This window comes from Heptranchias perlo, chromosome 10, assembly GCF_035084215.1.
Source record: "Heptranchias perlo isolate sHepPer1 chromosome 10, sHepPer1.hap1, whole genome shotgun sequence".
In the NCBI taxonomy this organism is placed as follows: domain Eukaryota; kingdom Metazoa; phylum Chordata; class Chondrichthyes; order Hexanchiformes; family Hexanchidae; genus Heptranchias; species Heptranchias perlo.
Genome location: NC_090334.1, coordinates 32,512,391 through 32,531,070, shown reverse-complemented (window position 1 = coordinate 32,531,070; position 18,680 = coordinate 32,512,391). Strand labels below are relative to the sequence as shown.

Genomic DNA, 18,680 nt, shown 5'->3' with positions numbered 1-18,680 from the left:
CCAGTGCCCAACAAGCAACAAACTAACTCCTCTCAGTAAAGTTAAATAAATATTACATCCCAAAATTTGTAAAGTTTACAGAACATTGTAAAAATATATAGTTAGGAAGAAAACTTTGTAACAAGATGAAAGTACAATCAACACAATAAACCAGAAAAACAGTGAGTCAGAAACCACAGGATTCATCTTCAGTACTCCCCACCCCAAAATTGGTGATTCATTACACAGCTGAAAGATTATTCAAGAGTAATTCGCCATAAATAAAGCACACGTTTGTCGGAGTTTCTTCTGATTGGATCAGAGAAAACGTGTTTCACTCCACAAACGCAGACAGGCAAAGCTGCTTGGCACCAGAGAGGGGACATGCATTTCCTTACTGCATACAAGAGAAGATTACTGAATGTTCCCGTCCGTGCATCAGAAGAATATGAATAACAGGGCTAAGGCACAGTGGTGGTATGGATTTGGGTTTGTAGAAATGCCAGTTATAGATTTATACCTTTCAGGATTATGATGAAGTACCAGACCACCAGAATAAGTGAAGGTCTCCCCTTCAATGTGAGTGGCTAAGGATCTTTTCTCAAACACACACGTGTGATCCTTTTGTTACCTCTAGGCTCAATTTCTCCAATATCCAATACCAAATGACAGGAAGTTGGATTAAAACAAAACCAAACATACATTATCTTTGGTATTGTATGGTAAAGAGAGCATTTGTTTTGTTCTTGTTCTAAATGCATTGTGTTCCAACCCTTTGTTCTGTTCAGCTCTTCGTACCTGCTACATACATGTTAGTAAATGAGTAATTTGGCACAGAGAGAATTTCTTTATCTGGCATTGCTACATTTTATAGATATTGCACTCTGCAGAGTTTTCTAATCAAACCTGTTGGTGGATTTTGACTGATAGAAACAAATGACAACACATGTTCATCTGTCATATATCTTTATAATAACATTTCTTGTGGCCATCCAGCTAGTTTCCTGCAAACCGTCAATTCCTCATCGCTTGTCTCTGTTTTTCTCATTTCTTATACTTTGGTTATTTTAGTCTTTAGTTATTCAAAACAATGCAACACATTTCTTCCCAATTTAAATTTTCTCCTCAATAACTTTCGACCAAAAAATTCCACCCGATCAAATAATATCCATAATAAATTCAGCCACCATGGCAGTTCTTCACTCACCCTACTATTTACACTTATATAAAATGTCACATAGCATTCACAAACAAATCGCAAACTAAACTTCACTCCAACAACACATTTTTTCCCACCCCTTTTTCACAAACAATATGAATGACCCTTTTGGGTCTCTGAACACTGTTGACTCTGAGTACATCTCCTTGCCCCTTTTTCTCCCCATAATTAACAATGCCCATTCAGCCTTGTACTTGCCATGTTTGGAGATCCAATGGAAAGTCCAAATATAAACAAAATGCCGGACACAGGCATCTACAATGCAAAAGAAATTCCAGTTCCTGGGAATCATCACAAGGCAGTCCCTCCCACACAGTGGCATAATTGTTCACTGGGGAGAGAAAGAAAAATGAAAATTGCAAAGATAGAAAAGTAAAGGAGCACAGAGAAAAATAGAGGACAAGGAGGTAACCAAGAGGGAAAGGAAAAAACTTGATAACTATTTGATATTACTATTGATGGAAACTCAAGTTAGTAAGAGTCTGAAATGCAACATATTCATTCTGATAAAGGTAAATATAGTTTACTCTTTATTAATCATCATCCTTGGCTCACTGGTACTACAATTGCCTCTGAGTCAGAAGGTTGTGAGTTTAAGTCCCTCTCCAGAGACTTGAGCACATAATCAACACTGACACTCAAGTGCAGTTCTGAGGAAGTGTTTGAGGCATCATCTTTTGGATGAGACATTAAACCAGGTCTGCCCTCTCTGATCTCAGTAAAAGATCCCATGGCACTATTTGAAGAGGAGCGGGGTTCTCCCCAGTGTCCTGGCCAATATTTATACATCAATCAACGTTACTAAAACAGATTGTCTGGTCATTATCTCGTTGATGTTAGTGGGAGCTTGCTCTGCGTATATTGGCTGTCGCGTTTCCTACCCTGCAACAGTGACTACACTTCAAAAGTACGTCATCAGCTATTAAGTGCTTTGGGACGTCCTGAGGTCATGAAAGGCGCTATAAATACAAGTTCGTTCTTTCGTTTAATTCAATGTCACGTAACTCAAATTATCGAATAATTCAACATTTTTAGTACAAAATTTCCATTTTGCTCTGTTGTTTACATAGTTTAATTCTAATTATTGGGTAATTTAAAATTATTTTAGTGTTTAAAAAAAACCCTAAATATCGTCTATTTCAATATGAATAAAAAGTCTAATAAGCTAAAATGCAACATACCTTCAGTTATTTCATGAATCGACAAGTGATAGATTAAAAGAGTGTAATTGTCATGCTGTAATTTGTGTATTAAAAAGTTAGGTTGGTGAAAAGGAGCAATACTAACTTTTTGAGGATTTCTTTCTTTCTTAACCTGCAGGGAGTTTTAATTCTGTTCTGAAAGAGCTGATTGCTGAATTGACTCTGGCTGATAATCAAATGTTTGCTGCTACCTTCTTGCTTCCATCCCTCTGTCACCAGGATGATGCTCTACTACTTGGAGCCTGGTTACAGGAAACGGACCATCGATTTATCGAGGAGCAGGTATAGTATATAAATGTGGCCCTTGATGGAAGACACTTCGAAAAATATTTCACTGTCACATTTTGGAATCTTTTGATCAATTTTCCACAGAACGGATTTTGAAAAGTATTACTTTAAATGTTGTGTTTTATCTAGACAGTATTCGTGTAAGTTTAAAAACCAAAGTGGTCTGAGATGATAGGTAATTAAGAAAGTAATGAGCTAGCTTTGATGTTCCTCATAGACTAAATAAGAAGCAGTTTGTTAACTTGTCTCGGTAATCTAAAATCACCTCACAGCCATTCTATTGTAATGCCTATGATCCCCTTTTCTGGCTGTGAACAGCAAGAGGTATAAAACCGACAGACACAGGCAGAGAAGAATTTTTGAAACAAAGCTGCGAAGCAGTGAGACTCCGCAAAATGTTCCCTGTAGGATACCATGAAAGGGGAGTTCGAAATCGGTTCAAGTCAAAAAAGACAGCCCACTGACATTTTTGTGTTACATAAAGACAAGTTACACTGAATAAACAAAGTGAACCTCATCATAACTTGCTCTGTACGTTCACATGCTATGAAATAAGGCATCTTAATGATTTGTATCAAGCCTCGCCAAGTGTTTTCTCTGTTCACCTTCAGAGAGATAGAAAAACTACATGTACGAAAGATACAAATATCTGGTTCTGTTCATAAAGGGGTACTATTGCTACATCCCTGGGTTATGCTATTTTGAAAGTAGATGTAGGGCAGTGCAAGTGTTCTCCCATTTAAAAAAATAAGACACGAAGACTGCTTACAGGAGTGACTGATGCTACTGAACCCAAGAAGGTATTTGTGGCAGATCTGAATGTGATATTCACCTTTACCATAGGTAATGCAAGCTACAGACTATGTTTCACAAAGATTGTGACCGGCACATTCTTGCAAAAATATTTGCACATGGAACATAGGAACATGGCTTCAATTTTCATTTCGTATCTCTCATTGTTGACTTACTCAGATGTAATGCGGACTGTTTTCACAAACTTGAAGAATTTATCTGTTCAAAGTAACGATTACTAGGGATCAATTAGTCATGAATGGGATACCTGATGGATCTTTAGCTGCAGTATTGGTATATGTACTCTACAAAAATCAGCTTGGAGCCACACTTGTGTTTGTAATTTACTCTGACCGTCAACTATATTTTTTTTATAATTGCATCATTTTGCAAAAGAACATACAGTATCGGACTGTTGCACTGAATTATGTTTGGTATTTAAATACTAATTGATGGAGCTCACATATATGAATTGCTTGGAACACAAAAAGCAGGCTCCTGATTAAATTTGTAATCACCATCATATACAACTGCATCCTCGCTTCCCGCTGAATGAACCACAGCTCCAGAATAAGCTTTCGGCCAATTTCTGTTACTTAGTCTGCAAAATGAAGACCTAAGTTAGATATGTATGAAACTGGGGGTTAAAAGTGGGAGGTATTGTGGTGGACAGTACAGTAGCTCACTTTGGGGAGTGCACTCATCTGATCCTGACCTTGGTTCTACTTTCTGTTCTATCCTGAGGTTCCTGTCAATTCTGAAACGTCCAGCTCAATTCGAAACCATAAGATCGGTGTAGCTTCTCTCAGAAATTCCTTCCATGCCACTCCATTCTACGTGGAGGGGTCTCCTCTGCTTCTTGCAATTGCATACTGCCCACTTCTTTGTTCTTGTCCTCTGCTCGAACACTTCTTGATAAACATCATGCCGACCATGGGAATGGACCCTGCATTCGCACATCATCCCCAGCTGGAGTGGAAATTGTGACATGGTGCATTGGTTGTCAAATATTTATTATTTGAGCAACTTCACAGACGCCTTGGCACATCGCCGTTTTGCAGCCAGCACAAAACTGTATTTCACGTACATGTGCATTGCCAGAGCTTGCAGCTCCTTTTCCATTACTTGAAGGGACTGCTCAATTTCTGGTTGTATTTCATGTCCACACTCCTTATCTTTGGCCATCTGGTGCACAGAGCAGTAAGCAAATCAGAGGATCTCCTAGTTGGTCTGCTTCTGGGCCTTGTGAAAGTTGCCATTCACTGATACAGGTTATGTAGAATCGCCAGAGAGGTTTGCTGCAACTGCTTTCCACTATTTTGAGCCTTGGTGCACGCACGCATGACATTGAAGTGAGATTTTATGGAGTCTACTAATAGCACAAAGTGTTCTGTGACCAATGAGAGCCACAGGACATTGTCTCTCTCATGAATGATGGGAATTAAATTACAACTTAATTCCCATTGCATGCATTTTTAGTTTGACTGGACATTTACTTCATATCAGTGATGCCCTTCTCCTTGGGGGGGCACTTATAGCAGTGGTTGTTCTGGTGGCATTGGACTCGTGCCATTGTCACTGTATGAACTCAGGCACATATAGACGTACTCTTACAGATACCTATAATACCTAAGCACTCAATATCTGCAGATCAGTGCAGTTACAACATTTTATTCCTAATATTTCTGGCATTAACATAAAAGCATTTTAAGACCCTAATAGCTGTTTGCTTTTGAGCCCTCTCCCCTTTGTTACGATGCTTATATTTAAACCTAGTTAAAACTTTTGTATTGATAACAGCTGAACTCTGATTTCACTAACAGTCTGTGCTCAGATTTAGCTATTACAGCCACATCCCATCACAATAGCTCCATCTATCTTCTGGGCCAACACCTGAGCTCCAATCCAGTTGAAGTGAAATCTATCCCTCCTGAAAATCTTACTCTCATCAGAGAATGTTCTTCAGTTTTCCACATAGCCCTCCTTTTGCCAGAGATCCTCCAATCACTTGTTGAGCCCCGTTCCCCCTTACCCATGATTTCATTTGTGCCTACTTGAAAAGGAACCATGGTTTCAAGAGACTCAATTTATATGACCTCATCCACTCGCTTCTATAGGTCTTGACTTTTGCACCTGAAAAGCACATGACCACCCTAGAGAAGGCCTTACCTTTGCAAAGCATGCTAGCTCTGTGCTGGACGATGGAGTCTCCAATGAGCAGGATGCCTAAACTTGCCACCTTTTTGCCTGGTCTTGCTGTTCTCTTCGATTTTCTCTCTTTAACTTGTGTATCTTTTCTCTTCTGGCTGGGTGAATAGAAATGTCCGATGTATCACTGGTAGATTATGCTGAACTGCCACTGAAACCGCTGCTTGAGAAATCAATTGATAAACTACAAACTGAATGGAAATCCCCATTGAGAATTAAATCCCAATTAGTCAATTTAATGTAGAAAATCTTGGGTGGAGCAAATTTCTATTTTTGCTGGATGTCAAATGTGCACAGTATGACTAGAAACCTGCCTGGATTCTTAATATTTTGTCAAACAAAGCTTGCTTCAATTAAATGGGCAAATGTTTAGTTGCATGAACTGTATTTACAGATATTTGCCAAAATTGTTCTACATTTGCCTCCAACAGTTAAAGCTGGGTGGTATCTTGGGAGGTGGAAGCCTTGAACATGATCCATTTAACATCTATGAGAGATTAGCAGATGGAGAACTTGTACCCACACCTCTTCCTCCAGTACTGTCCATGATCAGAGCAGCCGTTGACCTTTTTGGAGTAATATTCCCTTGTGTGGATGTTAAGCACAGGTGATGATTTCTAGCATTTATGTCTTTGTTCTGCTTGTTACACATTTATTAAGTTCAAATATTACAGTACCATATACAATTATAATAACTAGTAAAATCATTGTGTTGTAAAATTATCTCTTGGTAATTTCTTCTGCACCTACTATGCTTTCCTGAGCGGTAGCGTGCAAATGAGTCTTCTGTCCTCTGCTTTTTAACTTTGTGGCTAATACCATACAGAAGATGCTGGTGATTGTTATAGCTTTATGTGGTGCAATGGGTTTCCAAGTATGTGAAAATAGTGTACAGAATTGCAAGAAATAGAAAATCAGGAATTTCTCATTTTTGTACACTCATTGCCAAAAAGCTTCAAAATCCATTTTAATAGATTTGCCTTGTGTTTGCATAGGCTTGCATCATTGGTCTTAATAATGTTAACCATTGTGTGAAATGTATTTTGTCTGTTAAGTGATTTTCAACAGTTAGCAAAAGTATTTCAAAAAGGCTAACTTCTAAATTGAAGCTTGTATCTATGTGCAAAAGTCAAGGATTAAATACTGAAGAATATTAATATCACATTCATACTTAAAATCACATCAGCATTTCTCAACTGAAATATGTTGGGATTATTGCATAGATTTTTGGTTTGTTTAGCCTTCCAATGTAAATTTCAATAACCATTGGTAACATGGTTATTGAAATTTACATTAACAGTTGTAGAGTTACATAAAACTTTTACAATTTCATTTTTTTTTCCTCAAGAGCACAGATATTGGATCAATTTATAGAGTCCATAAAGCAAGCTAAAGGATCAAAGCAGCAAACTGTACAGCTAAATGTTTTTGCTGCATTCTGCTGTGGATTGAAGGTAAACATACTGTTTTCATAATACTCCCTTAGGATAAGGAGAACTTGAAACAGTTTACTAATTTGAAATGTCAAAAGTTGGGGTTTGAATCCAGCTCAAGCTGATGGATTGAAAATTGCCTCATTTTGTAACTGCAAGAGCCTTGTATGAAATCCATTTGGCAGTCTTAATGTAATTTCAAGCAGACATATAAGCAGCCTGCTTCAAAGTGCCCAAAGTTCACTGCAAATTGACCATAATTGATATATTGAGAAAGATCATTAAGATGATAAATATAAAGTGCTCTACCACAATTTGGATTAACCCACAATGGGGCAAAATTGAGAGTTTTGCTCTGCATCTATGTGTCACACTTGAACTGGGAGTGCTTCATGGTGACAAGTGGAAAAATGTTCCATTCCATATTATCTCGAGCCAAAAGAATGTAAAATGCAGGAATGTAGAGTTGGTAATAAGTTGGCAGGAATTTGAAGCTTGTGAGGCTACTAAATGGTTGACTTGTTCAGCCAGCTGACCTGGGGCCTTGCATTCTTGGTCGAGCAGTTTACCCCTTAAATCGACTCGAACTGCTTCCAGAAAGCAATCCCTTAACATTAATTGACCTGTTCCTTGTACTCAACGATATTCTCCCCTTCTAATCACAATTTCTAAATATTCTCCAGTTAGAATTACAGTATCATATTGACATGTCCATCAGATCTGTACAATTCAAAAACCCTTAAGAATTCATCAAAGTAATTTTCTTAAATTTAGTACTAGATTTCATAAAATTATTTTGCAATGAGTTATGGGCTGTATAAACTGCACCTTCAACAAGCCTTTCTTGACCAGTTGAAGTGCATTCAGTGCTCTCCTTTTCCTCCACTTGTGCTTGTGTGAAGCCCCCACTAGCAGATGTTAATGCTCATTTTCTTCAGCTTTTTATTTGCAGTATTCTTTTTCCTCCTGTTTCTACTGAGCATCTTCGTGGTAGAATCACTCCTTTGCCACCTCCAGTTTGAACATTTCTACCGAGCATGCTCTTTTTTTGCCTTTTCCTCTTCAGCCTGATATTCTAATTTTGGTTTGCAATTCTCTTCTTTCATAGCTTGGTATTAGTTTTTCTATGTTGCTGTTTGCTTTCACTGGGTGCCAGCCATGGCTCAGTGGTATCACTCTCGCTTCTGAGTCAGAAGGTTGTGGATTCAAGTCCCAATCCAGAGACTTGAGCACATAATCCAGGCTAACACTTCAGTGCACTACTGACAGAGTGCTGCACCATAATAGGTGCCATCTTTCGGATGAGACGTTAAACCAAGGCCCTGTCTGCCCTCTCAGGTGGACGTAAAAGATCCCATGGCACCATTTTAAGAAGAGCAGGGTAGTTATCTCCGGAGTCACGGCAAACATTTATCCCTCAAGCACCACTAAAACAGATTATCTGGTCATTACCACATTGCTGTTTGTGGGATCTTGCTGTGCACAAATTGGCTGCTGTGTTTCCTAAATTACAACTGTGACTACACTTCAAAAGTACTTCATTGGCTGTAAAGTGCTTTGGGACATCAAGGTCACGAAGGCGCTAAATAAATGCAAGTCTTTTATAAGACTCTATGGCACTATTTGAAGTAGAGCAGGGGAGTTCTCCCAGCGTCCTGTTAACATTCATCCATCAACCAACACCTAAAATAGATGATTTGGTCATTCATTTCATTGCTACTTGTGGGAGCTGGCTATGAAATGTAAGGAAATTCTTTGAAAGCTTCTTTGCAGAACTTGGGATATAACCAGTACTTCTCATAAAATAGTAGTCATATTCCTTTACAAATCAACAGAATACAGTCTTTGAAGGATTTGCGTAGGTGTATGGTCACAGAGTCCCATTATATCACTGTGCCTTATAGCCAGACAAAACTGACCTGAGTGAAAATTGGCAATTCAGTGTCATTTATCCCTATGATTCTCCCTTGGTCTAAAAGCAGTTTGCATTCATGTTATTCTCTGCGGTATGGACTAATGAGGTGTTCATGGCGAATGCATTATTACACAACAGATGGTCATGAGCTAGCATTCTAAAACAGACACAACTCATTCAAATAATAATCATAAAGTATACTGATGCAATAATAAAAACATCAGCATATTAAGGATTTTGTCCCTTCGAGGGTTGCTGAAGACATCTCGTCTCTTAAGCCAATATATTGGATTTTTGATGATTGCAGAATTTCCATTTTGAGTGTGGTACTTTAAAAACCTTTTGAAACTAAAAGACACAGAAAATAAAAAGATATATGAAAAAAAAAAAATTTTTTTGTCACACCAATCATGAACCACTATCTCATTGTTTGGAACTGGATAGTATGGATGTGCATCCATCAGCTCAGCACATGCTTGTCACTGTTCATTAATATGGCATGTGCATGCTGACTTTTTCTCAGGTGCTTGTACATTGTGATGAAGGACCTTTAAAATTCCTCTTATTGCTAGAAGAAATTGGTCATAGCTGAAAAAATTGTGTAAGTTTGTATGAATGAAGTTCAACGTTTTGTGTTTTTTTTTCCAGCGGTTAGCTTATAAGAAAGGTAGTTTAGGCCCAGAAGAGGTGAGAAGGCCTGCTCTGACTCTGGTAATGCGTTCCTTGGAAAGTGCTAATCTTCTGTTGAGATGTGCTGCAGCAGAGACCCTGGCCAGACTGGCGCAGGTAGTAGCAGATAGTGCCTTCACTGCCAGACTGGCACAGACCAGCTTTGAGAAGTGAGTAAATCAATATAAATTGTTCTTTTGGCTTGTAGTACAATAAACCCCCATTATAAAAAGAATTCTACTGGGCTTCCCTACTGGATAAGTACATCATGATGTATGGTGATGAGTCTTACAGAGCCAGTAGTGCCATGGTCCCTTCTTGGTCTGTGCTGAGTAAGCTGTAGCTGACCTCCATTAAGCCAATAGTAGATGTGCTACAAAAGGAGACAAATCAGCTAGGATTGCTATTCTTGATCCCTGCTGTAAAATGCAAGTATGTGAATATTTGGTGAGGATGATTCATGCCTTTCCTGCTGTTGAATAACTTGCTGACTCTCCCTATCTAGGCTCACACATGAAGAACAATTACTTACGCAAGGCAGAATAGGCTTGCAAGCACCCTTATAATTGTTCCATAATATGAGTCGTTATTTTCAGTGGAGAAAAAAGGGGAAAAGAAAAATATTTTTGTAATGGGGCTTTATTATTATGTTCTGGGGTTCTTCGAGTGTCACAGCATGTCAAGTTCCATCAGGGCTCTTTCTCCTCCGTCAAAATCACCAGTACTCCAGGATCATCCTGGCAATCTAGATAACTCCTGTTTTCTTTTTTCCACTACCAATCGTCTCTTCAAATCAATCTCCCTTACCTCCTCCACTCTCATCTCTAGCAACAGGTGCGAGGAGCTCATGACTTCTTTGTTACTAAGATTGAGAACATTCTTGCAGTTGCTCCCACTGCTCCGTTCCTCACCAAGCTAAAGTGTTAATTGTATCATTTAGTTTATATCCATTAGTATTCATTGTATTCAAGTGGTGTGTGTCAACTGGGGACTCTCTTGTATCCTTTTTTATATGAGAGCTTATTTCAGGTGTAGGGTGTGTGTAAGGGGGATCTCTGTGTGAATAAAGGCTTGGAAGCAACTGAAGACCAGGCTCCAGCATTCTATCCTTCACCACCAGGCTTATCCAGTTATAACATAAAGGTCCTTCCATGCTCCTGTAACCTAATCCGAACTTGCTTTCTCGAGCTTCTTTGCTATCTCCTCATGCCTTCTCCGAACTCATCTTGTCCAGGAGATCAACCTCCCATTCCCACTAAACCGCTGACCAGCCAACTTCCCTTTCTAACCGCATGCCAGCTGACATGAGTGGCTTCCTCTCCTCAAGTACTGTCCCCCTTCCTTTGAAAACCCCCATCATCACTCCCCTCCTCAAAATCCCACCTTCAACCCCTCTATCACTGCAAACTACCAGCCCATTGCCAACCTTCTTTTCCTCTCCCAAGCCCTTGAACTTGTCACCTTCCAATCTGTGTCCCTTTTCCCCACTCCTCCTCTTCAATTCTCTCCAATCAGGTTTCTGCCCCATCACAGCATCAAAATGGCTTTAACCGAAGTCACAAAATACATACTCTGTGATTGTGGTGCATTGTCCTTCTTTGACCTTCTCTGCAGCCTTTGACACAGTTGACCTCACCATCCTCCTCAAACACCGCTCCTTTGTTGTCCAGTGTAGTGGGACTGTCCTCACTTTATTTCACCCAAAATAGATTATCTGGTCATTTATCTCATTGTTTCTGGCACCTTGGCAGTCACGTTTCCCTTCATTACAATAATGATTACATTACCTCTGCATTCTATTTGACCCTGAGCTGAGCTTCGACCCCATATACTCTCCATCACAAAGACCACCTACTTCCACCCCTACCTGAGCCTATCGGCTGCTGAAACTCTCATCTATACCTTTGTCACCTCCATAGGTAACTATTCCAATGCTCTCCTGGCCAGCCTCCCATTCTGCAGCCTCCATAAATGTCAGCTCATCCAAAGCTCTGCTGCCAATATCCTATCCACCACCAAGTCCCGCTTACCCATCACCCCTGTCCATACTTCTCTGCATTGGTTCCCAGTTCCCCAACACCTCAAATTTAAAATTCTGTCCTTCAGTTAAATCCCTTCATGGCCTTGCCCTCCATGTCTCTTGCATCTCCTCCAGCTCGACACCTCCCTCCCCAGAATTCTTCGTCCCTCTAACTCTAACCTCTTGTGCAACCCACCTCCCTTCACCCACTATTGCCGGTCGTGCCTTCAGCAGGAATTTCCTCCTTAAGCACGTCCACCTCTCCTTTTTTAAGCCCCCGCTTAAAACCACTTCTTTGACCAAACATTTGGTTACCCCTGCTTCTTTGGCTCGGCATCCTTTTTTTCTTCTTGCCATGGGACTTTTTTCTATATTAAAGGCACTTCATAAATGCAAGTTGTTGTTTGGGTATCTTATGCTGTGGAGGCTGACAAGTAATCTTAAATGCGTAGGTTGGATTATTCTCTCGTGAAGAATGTAGGACTATTGCTTTATTAGAGATCGCAATGTTGGGCTCAGTCGAAATCCACTTATGTTACTTTCATTGAATTTTGTAAGACATCTGATTTAGTGCCTAATGTAGCCTTCATGAAGAAGCTGGAAATTATAGTAGTAGACCTGCCACTGGAGGCTTGGATTCTTCCAATTCAGCTCCAAGCCGAAGCCCTAACAAATAGTGTTGTCCGAGCTGAACAAGTATTGGCGAGCTTACCAGTGTAAGCTGTGCAGTTTTACCCAGTTAAATACTAGCACTACTCCTCTGCATGCTTGGTTCTACCAATCTGTGTCTAAGCTCTTTGGACATGGATAAGTCCTTGTGAGGAACAACATTAGCAACTTGCATTTGTATAGCACCTTTAATGCAGGACATTGTCCCATGACGCTTCACAAAGGTGGCCTCAAACTTCTTGACTAGCTTAGTGTTTCTCACCTGAGCTACGCTACAAGGTTTGCATCAGTGCATGAACTATGTAGTGCAACTGGTTTTCTTTTTAAAAAGGAAGACCCTAGTTCTTGACTGACACTAATCATTGTTGAGGTTGAGCATCAACCTTTTTCTTAACAGTGTATTTTTTAACCTTATTTACAATTTACGAACAAACAAGTTAAACTGGTGGTTGCAGTGTCTTCCCCAACATGTACCTTTATCTGTTTGAATTCTGACAGCCATTCAGGACGAAGGAAAGCTTAAGGGAAGAAAATTATTTTCAGTGCAAACTGCTTCTGTCTTATAATTGTCTTAGAAAAAAAAATCTTAACCACTTAATCATCAACATTTTCCTGCTGCCTTTTTGATCAGATAGTGGTCAGAGAGGCACTCAGTTGATATCTATTACCATGCACTCTAACTCAATGGGAATTGTCATTATTTTCTTTCCTGGATCAGAGACTGTCATTTATTGGAGAGGTGGTGTGTATGAGCTGAAAAGATCCCAGATTCAATTCCTCGTCGACGCAGGTATCTGCTCGGAAGGCAGTAAAGTTGCTAGGGATAGTCGGTCAAGATTTCTGCTCCTTATGGATATCCAGTGACTTCAACTGTAGAGTGCATGTGTATGGATGTCTGATGAGGATGAGTTGGGTTCAGGCATGATGCCCTCCACAGTTGAATAGGCTCTTGACACCATGTCTAGACTCAGACATGAAGAATAGCCACTTTGGTGAGGTACCATTGTGTCACGGTGCCGTACTCCAACTGGACTCAACACGTTCACAAGAGGAGTGGAGAAAATAGCCAAATTTTTAAAAACCCTCAAACCAGCATTACATGTATACTCTTAGATTTAAGAGCTGTAGCTAATTTCCTCTGTACAAATGCTGCCGTATATGACCTTGCTGCCACCCTCTAGAGGCTAGTAGCTCCCTCCAGAGACTGCGTTTAGTTTACTCTAACCAGTATCAATACGATCTAATGCAAATTAAAATAAACTGTTGCTGTTTGACACTATTGTACGCAACTAACAAACAGGTGAGCTAGAGAACGAGGATCCGCAGAAACTGATCCTATCCAACAGGTATCCAACTTGCTACCTGTGAAGATAAGAATAAAGATTGTTGGAAAGACAGCCAGCATGCTGACCATGCATCCTGGAGCAGGAGGCTGTCCAAAGGGAAGAGGAGGAGAAGCGTGATTTAATGGTTGTAGGAGATTCAATAATTCGGGGATTGTAAGCAGGATCTGGAGTCCCACATGGTATGTTGTCTACCTGGTGCTTGGGTGAGGGACATCTCGAACCGGCTTGAAAAGATATTGGAGAGGGAGGGGGAGGATCCAGTCGTTGTGGTCCATGTAGGGACCAACAACATAGGAAAGAGTAGGCAAGAGGTCCTGTTCAGAGTGTACCTGGAGCTAGGAGCTAAATTTTGAAATAAATCCTTGAGGGTTATAATCCCTGGATTATTACCTGAGCCTTGTGTAAATTGGCGTAGGGATAAGTGGATTAGGGAGGAGAACATGTTGCTGAAGGAGTGGGAAAGAGGGGTTTCATTTCATGGGACACAGGCACCAGTACTGGGACAGGAAAGAACTGTACCGTTGTGATGGGCTCCACCTGAACTGGGCTGGGACCAGGGTCCTAGCAGAAAGGATAAATAGGGCGGCCACAAGGACTTTAAACTAGTAAATGGGGAGGAGGGCTCAGGTGATAAAGGTCGTATAAATAATAATTCTAAAACAAACAGGGAGAGAGTAGAATGATTGTCAGAAATTATGCTTTAAGCACTACACGTAAAAGGAAAACTAAAATATGTAAGGTAATTAAATTAGGAGAGAGAATAAGAAATGTGTGAGAAAAACATCATTCGAGTAGAAGGACAGGTTAGGATGTGTTGTCCAAATAAGCATTCTTTATACAAATGCACGGAGTATAGGAACAAGTTGAGTTAATTGCAGGTGCAAATTCAACTTAGAGTGTACGACATGGTAGCCATCACTGAGACATGGCTGCAAGACGGTCAGGACTGGGAACTGAATATACCAGATGATAAGGTCTATCGGAAGAATAGAGAAACTGGTAGCTGGGGAGTAGTAGCTTTGGTGATTAAGGATGAAATTACTTCAATGATAAGAGAGGATATAATGGGAGGTAAGCAAATTGCTTGTGTGTGTGTTCAGGACAGTTTTCTGCAACACTGTCCTAGAACCAACAAGGGGGCAGGCCATATTAAATTTAATAATGAGTAATGAGCCAGATTTAGTGAACAGCCTAACGATGCGTCAACATTTATCTAATCGCAATCATAATATGATGGAGTTCAACGTGTTTGAAAAGGAGAAATCTGTAACAGCTACTAAGATTCTAAGTTTCGGTAAGGCCGACTTCAAGGGATGAGACAGAGACTGTCCACAGTAAACTGGGCAAATGTGTTAATGGATAAAATGACAAGATCAGTTGGAGGTGTTCAAAGAGACACAGGACAACATAAAACTAAAAGAAAAAGCATACAAAAATGCAAAAAATAGACAGATCCTGGCGACTGGGAGAAGCTCATGAAATTGAGAGCAAATTATTGACCTGGTTCGGAAATTGGCTGAGCAGCAGGAGACAGAGAGTAGGGATAATGGGCAGGTACTCAAATTGGCAGGATGTGACTAGTGGTGTCCCACGGGGATCTGTGTTGGGGACTCAACTATTCACTGTATTTATTAACTACTTAAATGATGGGAAAGAGAGCCACATGTCCAAGTTTGCCGATGACACAAAGATAGGCAGCATTGTAAGCAGTGTAGATGGAAGCATCAAATTACAGAGAGACATTAATAGATTAAGTGAATGGGCAAAACTGTGGCAAATGGATTTCAGTGTAGGCAAGTGTGAGGTCATCCACTTCGGACCTAAAAAGGATCGATGAGAGTACTTTCTAAATGGTGAAAAGCTCGAAACAGTGGAGGTCCAAAGAGACTTAGGGGTCCATATACATAGATCGTTAAAATGTCATGGACAGGTACAGAAAATAATCAGAAAGACTAATGGAATGCTGGCCTTTTTATCTCGAGGACTGGAATACAAGGGGGATAGAAGTTATGCTACAGCTACACAATGCTGTGGTTAGACCACACCTGGAGTACTAAGTTCAGTTCTGGGCACTGCATCTTAGGAAGGATATATTGACCTTCGATGCAGATTTACTAGAATGATGCCTGGATTCCAAGGGTTAAATTACGAGGAGAGATTGCACAAACTAGGGTTATGTTCCCTGGAATTGAGAAGAGTAAGGGGTGATTTTGATCGAAGCTTTCAAGATATTAAGAGGAACTGATAGGGTAGATGGAGAGAAACTATTTCTGCTGGTTGGGGAGTCTGGGAGTAGGGGACATTGCCTAAAAATTAGAGCCAGGACTTTCAGGAGTGAAGTTAGGAAACACTTGTACACACAGAGAGTAGCAGAAGTTTGGAATTCTCTTCCGCAAACGACAGTTGATGTTAGCTCAGTTGTTAATTTTAAATCTGAGATTGATAGATTTTTGTTAACCAAAGGTATTAAGGGATATGGAGCTAAGGTGGGGATATGGAGTTAGGTTGCAGATCAGCCATGATCTCATTGAATGGTGGAACAGACTCGAGGGGCTAAATGGCCTATTCCTGTTCCTATGTTTGTCCTGTTTCAACCACAAACAATTTGTTGAAGTACAAATCTATTTTCTGTACACGTTCGTTTCGAGGAAAAATAATATGTCAAATGATTTAATCTGTTAGATTTAAGGTCATATTAATTTTATAGGTGGTATTTCACAGGCCAATCATTGGTTATCTGCCACATATAATTCAATCAGAAATTGTTTATTTCCCTTAAGGATATTACTGTCAGATGTTTCAGCATTTAAATCTTACAGTCTGGCAGTTACGTCTGCATACCATTTGAATTTCAGAATTAATTCTATGTGCATCAAGGTTTTATTCTCTTATATTAATGTATATAGTATAGGGACATGGGTTCTTTCCTGCAATACAGGACCTAACCAGCTTGATGAGCTATCATTCTTCCATTACAACAGAAAATCTTTTTATCAATGCTCCTGTTATTAACTAACAGACAATTATTGGTGCTACATATATATTCCATCCTTGAAAGTTAATAATTTAGGAGTTATGTCTTTGGCTCCAGAGATTAGTTAATGATTAGAACTTCCATGCTACGCTCACAAGTATGCTCTAAAATTCAGAACCTCAACTAGGGGAACAGCACCAAATTTACAGTTTTCTCCCTTTTAGTAAATTTGGTGGCCGTTCCATCTACAAACAAGTTGCTGAATTACACTATGTAATTTTAAGCATATTGATGATGACAGGCTGCTTTAATGTCAAACCTGTGACCAAATATGTCATTTAGTGTTCCTGCATCTTTTAATATGGGTTCTTGAATGCCTAAAGTTTACTCAACTTATAACACCAGTCCTTACTTAAGTGGTTAAGAAATATGTATTTTTTTAACTTAATGGAAATTTTCATCTTTTCATCAATTGGCTCACATCAGTAATGTTGCTTAAAAAAATAATTTTTAAGTAACCAATTCTGTTTTGAGTTACAGACCCAGCACTGCCTGAATACAGAGCAGCACCTGCGTAAGCCAAGGAGGCATGAGCTAATTCTCTGACTTCTGAATTGTATAATGCAAAGCCAAGAATGGCTTGTTGCATATCCAACTAGCACTTCCTCTATGTTGTGCACTGTAACTACTGACCTATTCTTAACCAGAATGTGATGGCTGCATTTTTGTGATCCTTCTCAGCACTCAGCATGCTTGTTTTAATTGGCAGCTAACTTGTACATAGAAGTTAGTTGAGCACCAAATGCAAATTTGTTGTTGTATCTTGTGAATAAATCCAAGAGGCAAGAGTTTCATTTCTAGTAACTGCTTTCTTCTTCATGACTTCAGGTTGAAGTGTGCAAGGGATGTGGTTTCGCGCACAGGGCACTCGATGGCCCTAGGCTCCCTTTACAGGTACCTGGGAGGAATAGGTTCAAGTCAACACTTGAATGCCTGTGTCAGTATTCTTTATACTTTGTCTCAAGACAGCACCTCACCTGAAGTTCAGGTAACATATATTTTGGCATGTAATTATACAGGAGCGTGTTGAGTCAAAAGGAAATGCTTCTCATAAATGTGCAAGCAAGAAATTCAAATTTGTTTTAAAAAATCTTCCTTTTAACTTTTCTGCATAGAAGGGATTTGTTACTGCAACTTTATTAAGCTACATCAGGCATTCATCTAATAAAGAGAATGTCGTCTGAACTTTGTGCAAATATCTTATATGACAGGTTTACAAGCAATATCATTTATATACATAGTCCATTTCTAATTTCTTTGGTTTAATATTTCAACCTGTCGTAAAGTTTTATAAATTTTAGCTCTTTAGGTACTGTGACATCTAGGGATTGCTAAATAATGATGAATTGAACTTTGGTTCTGTGCTTTCTTATTAGATGCAAATATTTGGTGTAAATATTGTTCAGTTTTTGGAAGATTGTACAAATTACTCTTTGTCTAGTTGGCGACCATTTACTGCTTGCCATTTGAACAATTGCAAGCCACATAGAGCATTGCTATTTCTAAAGTATATTTATCTTCAAAGTACAACAGTAGAATGTTGTAAAATTAACTTGTGTGCAAGAATGTTTAATATTGAGTTAAATATACTTGTCTGATTTGAAATAGTAGAGTGAGGTATCTAACGCCTTGGTCCAAACACGGACAAAAGAGCTGAATATCAGAGGTGAGGTGAGAGTGACTGCCCTTGACATCAAGGCAGCATTTGACCGTGTGGCATCAAGAAGCCCTCGTAAAACTGAAGTCAATGGGAATCAGGAGGAAAACTCTCCAGTGGCTGGAGTCATACCTAACACAAAGGAAGATGGTAGTGGTTGTTGGAGGCCAATCATCTCGGCCCCAGGACATTGCTGCAGGAGTTCCTCAGGGCAGTGTCCTAAGCCCAGACATCTTCAGCTGCTTCATC

At 39.7% G+C, this 18,680-nt stretch overlaps 1 protein-coding gene across 5 annotated transcripts in view; it reads left to right on the top strand.

Annotated features, from left to right (window-relative positions):
- The window catches only part of heatr5a (HEAT repeat containing 5a), a 97,894-nt gene that overhangs the window by 32,427 nt on the left and 46,787 nt on the right, over positions 1-18,680 (top strand). For all 5 annotated transcript variants that reach the window (XM_067991412.1, XM_067991411.1, XM_067991413.1 and 2 more), the window contains exons 15-19: positions 2,519-2,682; positions 6,120-6,295; positions 7,037-7,142; positions 9,685-9,875; positions 17,603-17,762. In XM_067991412.1, coding sequence (XP_067847513.1) covers positions 2,519-2,682; positions 6,120-6,295; positions 7,037-7,142; positions 9,685-9,875; positions 17,603-17,762 — 797 coding nt within the window. The remainder of the gene's footprint in view (positions 1-2,518; positions 2,683-6,119; positions 6,296-7,036; positions 7,143-9,684; positions 9,876-17,602; positions 17,763-18,680) is intronic.